The sequence below is a fragment of the Ochotona curzoniae genome, unplaced genomic scaffold (genome assembly GCF_017591425.1).
Source record: "Ochotona curzoniae isolate NIBS_2020 unplaced genomic scaffold, NIBS_Ocur_1.0 contig_3819, whole genome shotgun sequence".
Taxonomy (NCBI): Eukaryota; Metazoa; Chordata; class Mammalia; order Lagomorpha; family Ochotonidae; genus Ochotona; species Ochotona curzoniae.
In genome coordinates, this window is record NW_024466004.1 from 53,261,743 (window position 1) to 53,274,704 (window position 12,962).

The 12,962-nt window shown below is 38.7% G+C and overlaps 1 protein-coding gene across 1 annotated transcript in view; it reads left to right on the forward strand.

The window, feature by feature from the left end:
* The window catches only part of LIN28B (lin-28 homolog B), a 109,180-nt gene extending 97,200 nt beyond the window's left edge, over nucleotides 1-11,980 (forward strand). Inside the window, exon 4 of the mRNA XM_040983115.1 lies at nucleotides 11,548-11,980. Within this exon, the coding sequence (XP_040839049.1) occupies nucleotides 11,548-11,917 (370 nt within the window). The 3' untranslated portion in view covers nucleotides 11,918-11,980. The remainder of the gene's footprint in view (nucleotides 1-11,547) is intronic.
* The last annotated feature ends 982 nt before the right edge of the window (nucleotides 11,981-12,962 follow it).

Below are 12,962 nucleotides of genomic sequence, written 5' to 3' on the forward strand. Positions count from 1 at the left end.
TGCAAAGCAGACAGTCCTTGGGGACTGCAAGGCTGTTGTACTCCAAAATTTACAAACATTTTCAGACCTCATATTATAATCTAATTCTCTTATAAGCAAACACCTCATTTTTACCATCACAAGATGTTAAATATTAAATGTCATTTTTTAATATTTGGTAATAGCACTAGCCATCTAAAATATTCTGTACCTTAGGGTCAGTGTGACCAAATAAGGTAAATAAACTGTAGACTTGCAACAAGGATGAAAGTTAGAGTTTGGATGGTTGCAGAGCTGCTACCTGAGCTTGCTTTTGATTTTTATTAATTGTGTGTGTGTGTGTGTGTGTGTGTGTGTGTGTGTGTGTGTGTGTGTACAAAAGTGTGTTGCTCCTGCCTCGATACGCCTCCCTCATTGTCTTGGGTTGTGAAAGCAGTGCTGGCAGAGTGCCCACTGCCTGTGGGATTGGGTCCTATTTCATAACAAACTGCTTTTACTCCCAAGAAATTGGAAAGCATTAAGCTATCAGTGTTTGAGTACATATTTCTCCTTGTTTTTTCAGCCTTTCCATTAGCCAGAACAGATTACCTGTCTGGGATGTTGTCTGTCACCTAAAGAGAGATAACATTTCTGTTTCAAATAAAGATTTAACTTATGACCTAGAATTCATTATTATGTTCCTTCTCAAATTGTGGTACAAAGCAGGCAACTTAATAGATGACTGCTGTGCCAATGGATTGCTTCAGATTCTACCAAATATTTTAAAACCCAGTGGAATGAAATAGAAAAATGTCTGGTTTATAACTGCCTGCTTGAAGTGTGCTTACATAAGAAGCCTCCTCTCGTCCCGCCTCTGATGATCTCACTCCTCTTCTGTGGTCTCTTGTCTTTTAAAACTGTCCCACGTTCCATCCCTGCTTAATGATCTACGTTCTCATTTATTACGTACCTGTTCCCCTCCTACATTTTCCATCTTTCTGTTTTTGTAAGACGATGGAAGCTGGTGGATAGAGTCATTCCTTTATTTTAGCTGTTTCTTGAGATACTTGCATGTGTTTTTATCTGGTGTTACAAGGTAGACCATGGCATTCAACTCAGAGAGCATTCAGACACTGAAAAACATTAGTCCAAAAACCCATCAGGAGTAGACATCAAAGATAAAAATAATATGAGTCAAAGTTTTCTTACCCAAGCAACTGTTTGCGTACCTTTCATTGGTGTCTGTTTGAAAGTTATACACAAAGTAGTTGTTCTTGATTTTATGAAAATTAGATGTTACAGGTAGTTGAATTCAGTCATGTGCAAAGTATCCAATTTCCCACCACATACCCAAGTGATAAAAAAAGGTTACAAGAGTAGAAAGAAAAGTTCTTTTTCAAATCATTACAAACTCCAGCTCAGTTGGTGTAAATATTGGGCAGGGTTTAGGGAAATGTAGTATTTATTTCTGTTTCCAGCAGTTTGAGGGTTATAAAATTCACTTTGGTCTCATCTCACAACAGACACATTCTTACTTATTACTTTTCCTAGACCTGCACAATACCAAGCCATCCAAACACCTGCCACTTATGACCACTGGAACTGAATGACAACGATGCCAACTGAATCTCCCCTTTTATTCAATAGCATTGAGAGCTATTCTTAGGGTGGTGTCACTAAATAGTTTTTTTTTTTTTTGAACTAGCACTAACTTTTTTCTCTTAAATATATGGAAGACAGAAAGACAGAAAGCATTAATTACCTTAGACTAACTTAGAGGAGAGGTGTTTGCAAGAGCGTTTTCACACTAAGCAAATTTTGTATACTTGTCAAAACTAATTTAGATGTAAGCACCAGAAGATGGAACATTAAAGCTATTATGGAAAGTCAGCAAATTTTAATTGGTAATGGCAGTGAAATTTAAGGAGAGTAACAACAGATTAAAGAGCTGTGAATTATCCATTTTGATAACATAGATATCTACATATTGCACCTGTCCTTGATTAATCAATTAAAATAATAGCCTCAGAGCAAAGAAACCACTTCTGGGGTGAAGCTCAGTAGGTTTTTACAGTGTTTTCCTTCCAAAGTAAGCAGGGATCAGATGGTAGAAAGTTGGGGGCTTTTCTGCCATCACCACCAGAAATTTCAAAGAATGATTTCTCGTTGCCAGTGTGGAAGTAAGATAAACCCACATACTTAGGCTCTCTTTCCCTTGACCCCTTTCTTCTCCACCCTTTCTTTCCTCCCCCTCTTTTTCCTTCTGAGGCCTCAGTGACATGTTGAAAACAGTGTTTTGAGAGATTTATTCTGTTTTGACGCATGGTTCTCAAGTAGCTGCACACTGATATCTCCTGGGAAGCTTTTAAAAAATGTTGGGGCTTTGCCCTCAATGACTTTGATTTAATTGGTATGGAGTAGGACTGAGGCCCTGCTATTTAAATAAATAAATAAATAAATAACTTTCATTAAGATTCTAGCACTGGTATACAAGTTTGCTGTCAGATGACTTATAATAGTAATGGAAGTTGAAACAGAAAACGAGTTTCATAAATATAATCATTTTAATTATGTGAATATATTCTTTTATTTGAAAAGTATCAAAAATTTGTAGAGTAAAAATGAAATTTATTCTTTCTGTTTTTTCTGTGTATTTAATAACTACTTACAATCATATATTATAGTACTTCTGAAACATGCATGTGGTTATACCATATGAATGAGGTTACTGTAAAAAGTTCATGGAAATACGAATTTGAAAAAACTTAATGGATTTCTCCACCTTGTTGCATTACCACAGTTCAAATTCAGTTGAGGTTCTTTCATTGGAAGTATTTACTGAGCATAAAGTCCAACATCTAATTATCCTAGTGAGTTCAGCGATTTCTTGGTGCGACCATCTCTGGTCTGAAGGTAGAGCTGGCAGAGTATCATCCCAATCAATTAAAAGCCCCAACATAACTTCAACAACAATTTACAACATGATGGCATTAATTGACATGGTATTGATTAACCAATACGTTAATAGGAAAATGCAGGTTCTCAACTGCATCCTGTGCCTTCTTCGTAGACATTTCAGTTTTGGTTCGGGAGCGGGTTCGGGGAGGGCTGGGGGGAATCCCAGTGCCTATAACACTGTGTCACATAATGCAGTACAATTAATAAAAAATATATATATTAATGTGAAGAAAAAACTCTAAGCTTTATTACCTAATATTAGTTAACAAGAGTTTCATTTGATATTGTTAAAAGTATGTTGTGTTTAAAAATATATTGCATGAGAATAAAAAAAAAGAAACTTCATGGATTTTTTAAAAATGTTTGCACCAAAAGGTATATATGTTTTAATTCTATTTCCCATAAACTTTTTGAAGTACTCATATTATTCCATGATTTGCTTATTTTTAACTTAAGAAATTATTTTGAGTATTTTTCTATGTTAATAATATAGGTCATTTTATTTGTCTGTTTGTTTGAAAGGCAGAATTAGAGAGGAGAGACAGAAAGAGAGATCTTGCATCCACTGGTTCACAGCATGAGTGACCTCGATAACCAGGGTGAGGCCAGGCCGAAGCCAAGTCTGGAATTCCACTCAGGTTTCCCACATGGGTGCAGGGCCCCTACACTTGGACTATTTGCACTGCCTTCTCAGGAATGTTAGCATGGAGCTGGATTGGAAGTGGGTGTAGCTGGTACTCAGATGGTACCCATACGGGGTGCTGGCATTATAAGTAGTGGCTTAACCCTTTATGCCACAGAGCTGGTCCCTTCTTCAAATTTTTAAAAATCTATCTACTTTATTTATTCCTTTTAATACCTGCAAAATGTTTCTTGGTGTACGTGGGATTTGATTTTTTTCCCTCATTTTAACACTTATAGTTGGTAGTGAAGAGTGTGGATTCTAAAACTAGACTATTAGATTTGATTATATTTATTGCTATTAGCATTTAATTTTTCTAACTTTTCATAGATATGAACAACACTTCAGTTGTTATCTTAGCACCCAAATCATTAGAAATATTCCCATTGGGCAAAATCCTAGAGTTAGAATTACTAGGTCAAAGGGATATGTGTGTTAATATTTGAAAGATGCTCTCGGGTTGTCTCCTAAGGGAGAGGCAGCTTATTGGTTCTGTTCACTCTCACCAGTGGGTTTTGGTTGCAGTGATCAAGATCTGACTCTCACATCACGGTCTGATTTCTCGAACCAACTAGAAGGCAGGCTTTTCTCTTTGGACCACAGTTTTATTGAGCCAGTTTGATAGCCCTGATTGTAGCATGTCAGCCCGAAACTCTGACTTGCAGTGTTCAACACGGGATTGAAAAGAAGGGGAAAATTATTTCTTTGGATTTTTTTGGACAAAATTATCAACATATAAAGCACAAAAAAGAACAGAGTACAGCCTTAGTAGTGAAATAAACATGGACTGGAGAAGCCCCAACTATTTTGTTTCTTAGTTGGGATGGCTCTGACGAGAAGCTGACCTCCTCTCCACCAATGCTTAGTACACGGACCCAGATTTTCAAGAAAAATCTGCTTTTAATCTCATATCTGTGTGGATATGTTCATGTGTCTTGGTGTTTAAAATTCAAAATTATATGTATAATTATGGTTACAGATAATGAAATTACATCAGTATAATTGTTTACACTTTTATATGATAAAATAGTTTATGAAACTTATTTTCATTAGAATTTTTCTTTAGGTAAACTCTCTGAATCTTAATTTTATGATCAGTACATGGTAAATGTTGAACTACCCACTTCCTAGGGTTTGGGAAAGATTACCTTAAATAGCACATAAAAACAGCTGATCTGTAGGCTAAGCAGGTAAGACCCAAGGAAAGACATCTGCATCGCACATTCCGTATCAGAGTATCTAGGTTCAGTGCCCAGCTTTGCTCTTGATCTCAGCTTCTTGCTAAAACAGGACTCCAATAGGGTGATGGGTGGACCAATGTCGCTCCATCTATTGATGTGAAAGATCTCAGTTGAGTCTGATTCCTGTGTTCAAGGACTTAATTTCAACTTTAAAGCCTTGGTCTGTGCCAGACTCTTGACATTGTAGCCGTTTGGGAATGCAGCATTGGCACTCACGGGTTCTCTTTCATGTGCTCTCTGCGCTTCTTAAATGAATAATAATAAAGTGGATTTAGCATAATGTATAGAGCATAGTGAGAGTGCAACAAATTGAATGTATTTTATTTCTGTTATTTTAATTCTGCTCACCGTATCTTTAGCCCTTTTTATAGCACGAATTGAGAAATTCAAGGGGATGGATGGTAGGATGATATTGGCTTGTGTTTTAAAAGGTACAAATGAAAGCTTTGCTGCTGCTAAGCATGAAAGTGTTCTCTAGGAAGATTTTTTTTTTAAGGATCTACCTTATTTATGTGAAAGTCAAGATTACACAGAGGGAGAAGAGAGAGGAGAAGAGATTACACAGAGAGAGAGAAAAGAGAGAGATGAAGGGAGAAGAGAGGCCTTCCAGGCACTGGCTCACTCCCCAGATGTCGACAATGGCCAGGGATGGGCCAGGTAGAATCTAGGTGCCAAGTGTTTCATCCGGGTGCAGTGGTCCAAAAACTTGGACCACCTTCACTACTTTCCCAGGCTACTAGCACGAATTGGATCAGAGGTAGAGCAGCTGGACCATGAACCAGTGCTGACACAGGATGCCAGCTTTACCCATTGCCCCCGCAACACCAGCCCCTCTAGGAAACTTTAAAAGAATGAAATCACTGTTAACCAATGTTTTTGAAAAACTAAATATTTTGTTAATTACAGACTTTTAAAAATATTTTAAATTCTTAAAATCTATTTATTTGAAATGTGAATTTACATAGGAACAGAGACAGAAAGATCTTCCATCCACTACTTCACTCCCCAAAAGGTCACAATGGCCTAGTCTGAGCCAGGCCAAAGCTGGGAGCCTGAAGCTCCGTCCAGTATCGCCTGCTCATGCAGGGACCCAAGCACTTGAGCTGTCTTCCTCTGCTTCCCCAAGCACATTAGCATGGATCAGAAATGGAGTAGCCAGCACTCAAATCAGTGCCTACGTGGGATACTGCCATCATAGGCGGAGGCTCAGCGTGCTGTGCCACGTCAACCCCCAAGTTTGGTATTTTTACAGCTGCACTTAGGAAAAATATGCAAAAATGAGCTTTCCAGAAATGTTTTGTTTGATTGACATTACAGTGTTAGGGATTTGGACAAAAGGAAAAGTAAACGGAATAAATTCTTTAAATCATAGATTGCTTGGATAAGAGATTGAAAAACACCATTAAGGGGCCTTTTTAGTTCTGTGACATCAAAGTTTCTAAAATTCTAAGATATTAATAGTATTTTCAGGGAGATGTACACCCACATGTCTGTTTAGGAGGTGTCAGCAGAGTAGGTCTTCCTTCTGGCATGTTGGTCTGAGGGTCTCCATGGGTGAGAGCAGGCTGCAGCCTTGCCCTTCCCGCTCTCCTGGGATTGAGATCATCTTCGTTTTTCCCCAGTGAAGAAGAGAGGGAGAGAGAGTATTGATACATTTCTGGCATTTATTTGGACTGCACCAAACTTAAGTCAGCCCTAGGAATCAGTTAGCTCTTCTTCCGTTTAGTTCCTGGAGTTCTTTCCCATCTGTGGTTTCCTTTACCCCTCATGTTGGAAGCTTCGTTGGCACTTCTCATCTGTTATGCTCCTCAGGGATTTTGATGTACTCCTTCCTTATATTCTTACTCTTCTTCCTGCCAGAAACCGGCAAGCTTTTTTTCCCCATTATATTCATTGTCTCCCTCTTGTTCTGTCTATGATATTGCTAAATTTACTGGTCTTTCAGCATTTCTTTCCCTATGAAAAGCTTGTGAATTACGCCGTCATTATTCTCAGTGCCCCGTTCAGGCACTTGGCATCTGGATTAGAGGTTTCATATAAATTCTCATTAATCGGCATTCTATGCTGAGAAGCAACCCCAGTTACATTTTTGTCAGGGCATTTTTAGATAGGTCAGTCCAGCTCACTGTTGTGGTAACGTGCCTCTCCCAATTTTTATTTTTTAATTTTAATTTTGAATTTTATGGTGCAATTCTGTAGAGTATCTCCCAGGGTTTTTTTTTTTTTAATCATTTGGGATGAAGGGGGAATACACAGTGAATAAATTAATCCTTTCACTTTAGCCGTTACAGTGTTATTTGAAATTCGACATCTCTGCATATTTTCCTCAATGTTTCATAGCTACTCTCAGTTCTACCCATTATTTGTGCTTCCACTTAAAAATATAATTTACTAAACCACTTGTTTGGATCAAAAAATGAAAACTTTTCTAAGGATCATGACAGATCTAAATTCCTATTTGTAAATCAGAGAATTCTTTTCCAGTGTGATCCTCAGAAATTTGGATGTTGTGATGAATTTATTGGCTAATATAGGTGATTGGACTTTATTTGTAACAACTCATTTAATTAACATCAAGATTTAATTAAACAATTCTAAGGATCTGAAAGAATATTTACTTAGTTATTCATTTATATTTATTTGGCATTTCCATTATGTTATTAGCATCCTCTTTTCATTTAAAACTTTGAATCCTATTCTGAGTCTTTTAAGAAATTGACAACCATTTAATTGTTATTTAGCTTTATCTTTAAATAAGCATTATAGAATGTGCTGATTAAATTATAAAGTAATTTTATAAAGCAACATTATAGACATCTGTTTTTGCCTTTGTGCTTAGTATGGGAAATGTACTTTGTGCATTGGATTAGCATTTTACAAAACATTCCACATGAATCATTTTCTTCTTTATCTCGAGTGATGGGCATGTGGAACACAGCTCCACAGTCTCTTTGTGTAGTTCTTCTGAAGCATGTAGCTGTACATGTAAACACATGCTCCCATCCCAATGTAAAATTCTCTCCAACTAACAAAACAAGCTGACTTGGAGGGATGTGGGGAATGAACAAAGGGAGTGAGGTAAGACGTGTATGGCTGCCGTGGAGGAGGTGGCCCTGGTATCCTTTATGAGTGGGAAGGTAGCTCAACATTTTCATTTTGGTGTCAGTCCCTCGGGAGGAAGGGGTTTTCATAAAAGGAATAAGACGTGCACTCTTACTAAGAATGATTGACACTGAATGATTCAATAGGAGAATAAATAGCATGCCTGCCCCTCTTAAGGCTAAGCACATATACACTGAATGTAGATCTCCTCAGTGGGGCAGGCACTCTGGCCTAATGACAGCATGTATCTGAAAATCCTGAGATAGCACAGATTAACTATACAGATAAAAATGCAAGGCAGTATCCTTAAAAATAAGTTTTATAACCCGAATAAATGAAGGTCAGCGCATATACAGAAGATGATGGAACACCCTGTTTGTGAAAGTCGATTCCTGACTTCAGACCTTTGGTCAATGAGTAGGCAGAACAGCTCCCTGAATTGGATAACGCACCACACACCGCAGTGACTGATGAAATTGATGTGTCCGCAGGAGAGCAGCTCTATTACTGAAGCCTTTAACCTATTTTCTCTCTCTGTGAAAATGAGCTCCTGAGTGGATGTGATCTTCAAGGAAGTGAATTTAATTCAGGGAAGATTTTTTTTATAGATGAACAAATTGAATTTAAGAATTTCACCTACCCATTATTGAAGAGAATGATGTGGGAAAACATTATTATAAATAATGCAGTTACATTTTTAAAAGATGCTCCTTTTTTTTTTTTTTTTTTTTAGTTTATTGCTTTGGATACCTACTAATGATTTTAAAAAGCGTTAGTAAATTTGATTCTTTGATTTTTGCCCTGCCTCTTTGAACACACATGTGAATCTATTGTGTCTGTGTTGCAATGTTTCATTAATTTATTATATGAAAGAATGTAATTGTGCATTTCTTTTGAAAACATGATTTCTTGGCTTGTCCCTTTAATTTTTTAAAAATAGCTTGAGTCTGCCATAAAGTAAATACTTGGTGATTAATACAAAGAATAAAGGCCTATCTCACAATCTGGTATTCTAAACTCTGTAAGCTAATATTGACAGCTGCCAGGGGAGGCAATAGGTAGGCTTGAGTTTGGCAACCAAGAAAATTCACTCTATGAAATCTCACAAGATGAATTACAAAGTATGCTGCAAATACAGCTTAGAGGGTTAATAGTGCATTGGTTTTTTCTCTTTGAAATATAAGGCAGTCTTAAGTTTGCTAAGCTTGCTCTGTCATACAAATCTAAGTGTATTTAGTTGATTTTTGTTGCTATTTTAGTCTTAGCTAATTCCCATAAGTAACACATACTTTACTATTTTTTTTAGCATTGTAGCTTATTATTATTTTTACTTGTAATTAGAGTTATAGGGTCATGTAGGTATATGGATAATAGAAGAAAATTTTAAAGATTTAGTAATTAGGGGCCTGGCGCAGTGGCGCAAGTGGTTAAAGTCCTCGCCTTGCATGCCTGGATCCCATATGGGCGCCGGTTCTAATCCCGGCGGCCCCACTTCCCATCCAGCTCCCTGCTTGTGGCCTGGGAAAGCAGTCGAGGATGGCCCAAAGCTTTGGGACCCTGCGCCTTAGTGGGAGACCCGGAAGAAGTTCCTGGATCCTGGCTCCAGACCGGCATAGCATCGGCCGTTGTGCTCACTTGGGGAGTGAACCATCGAACGGAAGATCTTCCTCTCTGCCTCTCCTTTCTGTATATCCACCTTTCCAATAAAAAATAATAAAAATAAATCTTTAAAAAAAAAGATTTAGTAATTAGAATTATGAGGTGATAAATAAATATTTGGAAAATAGAAAACTTTTAAAAAAATATTTATTTATCTTTTTATTTTTGGAAGGGCAGATTTACGGCCCAAGTGGCCACAGCGGCCAGAGCTGAGCCAGTCCGAAGCCAGGAGCTTCTTCCAGGTCTCCCAAGTGGGTGCAGGGTTCCAATGCTTTGGGCCATTCTTCACTGCTTTCTCAGGCCATTAACAGGGAGCTGGATGGGGAAGTGGAGCAGCAAGGATACAAAACAGCACCCATATGGGATCCCTGTGTGTGCAAAGGCGAGGATTTAGACACTGAGCCATGGCGCCAGGCCCAGAAAATAGGAAACTCTTAAAACATTTAATCTTACACATTTAATATGTGTATACGTGTGTGTATATAGATGAATATTAGTTTCTTTGATACTTGCTATATGTATTGCTATATGTATATATTTTTTCAATTGAACGACTGGTAGACATAGTGAGCTCCCATCCACTGATTTGCTCCCCAGATGGTGTTTTATGGCTTTGTCCAGGTTTCCCATGTGCGTGGCAGGGACCTAACTACTTGAGCCAACACCTGCTGCTTCTCAAAGTATGTGTCAGCAGGAAGTTGGCATGAGGAACAGTCAGAATGCAGAGCCAGGTGCTCTGAAAATGGATATGGCATTACAGCAGCCAAATACCCACTCCTGATAGAAGATGCTGTAAGATGCTAAATTTCAGGTCATTTGCTTGTTTGGCTGAAGCAGTCAGATTTTCACACATTGCATACAAAGCCATGTCTCCCAGGGTATAGATATTAATTAGCAATGAGTATAAATTTGGAAAATTCTCACAGTAAAGGAAAATTGATTTCTTACAGAAAAGAAAATTTTCTATCCCTGAGCTCACACCGCCTTTGTTAATTGAAGTAGTTAGAGATCTTCCATAGTAGTATTCTGATTCACTTAATATACTGCCTTGAAAATAATTTGGTAATTTACCAGATATCATTTTGATATTCTGACTAGATGCATATTGAATTACACTGTAGTACTCTAATTTTGTAAAGGGGAAAAAATCCTTTCCAGTTCGGCTGGTTCCCATGACCATAATTAACATTCAAGGAAGTGTTAAGCTCATAAAATTTAATTTGGTCTATAATTGTCCCAAATGCTAAATGAATTGCCATTTCCTATCATGTCACAGCTGTGTTTTTACAGCTAGCTGGTTGGTTTTTGTTAAATTTTGTCTGCCCTCTAGTGGACTAAAGTGTTCTTTTTTAGTAACCTATCGAATTTAAATGCGGAGTTGTGTCTGTGTGGAAATGATTGAATAGTCCTTCATGGCTCTGTGCCCTTGTTTTCCAATCACTGCTGCGTTTCAGACAACTAATTTTATTACTTAGCTATCCTATTGCTGATGAAACAACCTGCATACAACTAGCATACCATCTGAACCAACTAGTATAACCAGAATGAATGCATGGCCGTTATACTTGAGGCAGCAGCCTTGGCATCCAATAGCAAAGCACTGGTTTAAGTCCCAGATGTTGTGCTTGCCGTACAGCGTTCTGATGATGCACCTGGAAAAGCAGCAGAGGACGGGTCCCCACCAGCCATGTGGGAGACCAGGATGGAGTTTCTGACTTCTAGTTCAGGCTGAGATCTGGTTGTTGGGGCTGATGAGTCAACCAATGGATGGAAGATCTGTCTCTGTTTCTGCCTCTGTGACTTTCAGATCTATTTTTTTAATGTCACATGCAAGTGCCCCGAACTCGTTGATAGTTTTATATATTTTAGGGATTTTTTTTCTTACTTACTACATGTCTTCTGGTGCATGCCACCTACCTTTAAGATGTTTCTGATTCTTACCTACAGATGCTACAACTGTGGTGGCCTTGATCATCATGCTAAGGAATGCAGCCTACCTCCTCAGCCAAAGAAGTGCCATTACTGTCAGAGCATCCTGCACATGGTGGCCAACTGCCCACACAAGACTGCTGCACAGCTGCCTGCCAGTTCTCAGGGAAGACAGGAAGTGGAGTCCCAGCCATGCCCCCCCACAGCCCCTGCAGAAGTGGGAGGAGGGCACGGCTGCACGTCACCACCGTTTCCTCAGGAGGCGAGGCCAGATGCTGCAGAGCGGCCGGGCAAGTCACTTCCAGAAGCTTCCTCCACGAAGTTGTCGGCAGCACCAGAAGAACCAAACAAAAAGGGGCCTTCAGTTCAGAAAAGGAAAAAGACATAACCCTTGCTAGTGTCTTGCATTGCATACCTGATTGGGAAGTCTACCTCATGCACACAGGGAACAGTATTTCACCAATAGCAGCTGGCCTGGGATTTTTAACTACTGTTGAGGAACTGTGAATTTTTAAAACAGACAAATCACTCTAAGCAAATTGTATTTGAGCAGGGTGTCTTGTTTTATGTTACTCAGAATATGAGATGCTATGTGTATCAGTATGTGCCGGTGTGAGAGGGGAGAGCTTGTGTGTGTGTGTGTGTGTGTGCAAATATGTGTTTCATAGAGGAATGTGAACATCTTTACATATGTGTGTATATAGATGCAAGCACACAACCGCCCTCCCGTAATTGGACACGTCCAAGAATTGAAAAGCCATGCGATGCATTTGCAGTGGTTTTGAAAATAACCCCCAGGGTTTTTCTTGAACCACTGCCTTTTTTATATAACATAAAAGCAAAAGCATGACTGTTAACCATTTGTGTGAACCAAAGGATACTTTAGATCTCAGAGCTGCCAATCATATGGTACTAAAGGTTTTTTAAGACACCCAGTTCTCCTAGAGTTTGGGATTGCCTCTCTTTCTTGCTCTCTGTGGAGTGTCTGAAGGCATCACCCTCACTCCATATGCCTCTGACTACCATAGATTTGTGATTCTGGGATATGTTACTCCAGAAATGACAATGAATGTGTGGTTTTTGTGCCGATATTTCAATGTCTTGAAATCTGTGTTTTGAGTGTAAATGAGATGCCTATTAACAGAAGTGAAGGGGAGCGTAGTGTATCACCATAGTGACTTGATTATTTTCAATGGTATTTTGCTATCAGCTCGTTGTGATCTTCCCCGTATGATGAGGTGTTAAAGGGCTTGTAGCAACAGCAGCCTCCCTTTGACCAAGGCCATCTTCTAACCGCTCCTGGAGCAGGGAGCCCTCCTTTTACTACTGAAGACCTTAGAGGAAAACTCCAATCATTTATGCATATGTTTTGGTGGCTGTTTTTGTTCCCCTGGGAGAATTACCTAGCTTGTTTTTAAAACAAACAAACGAAT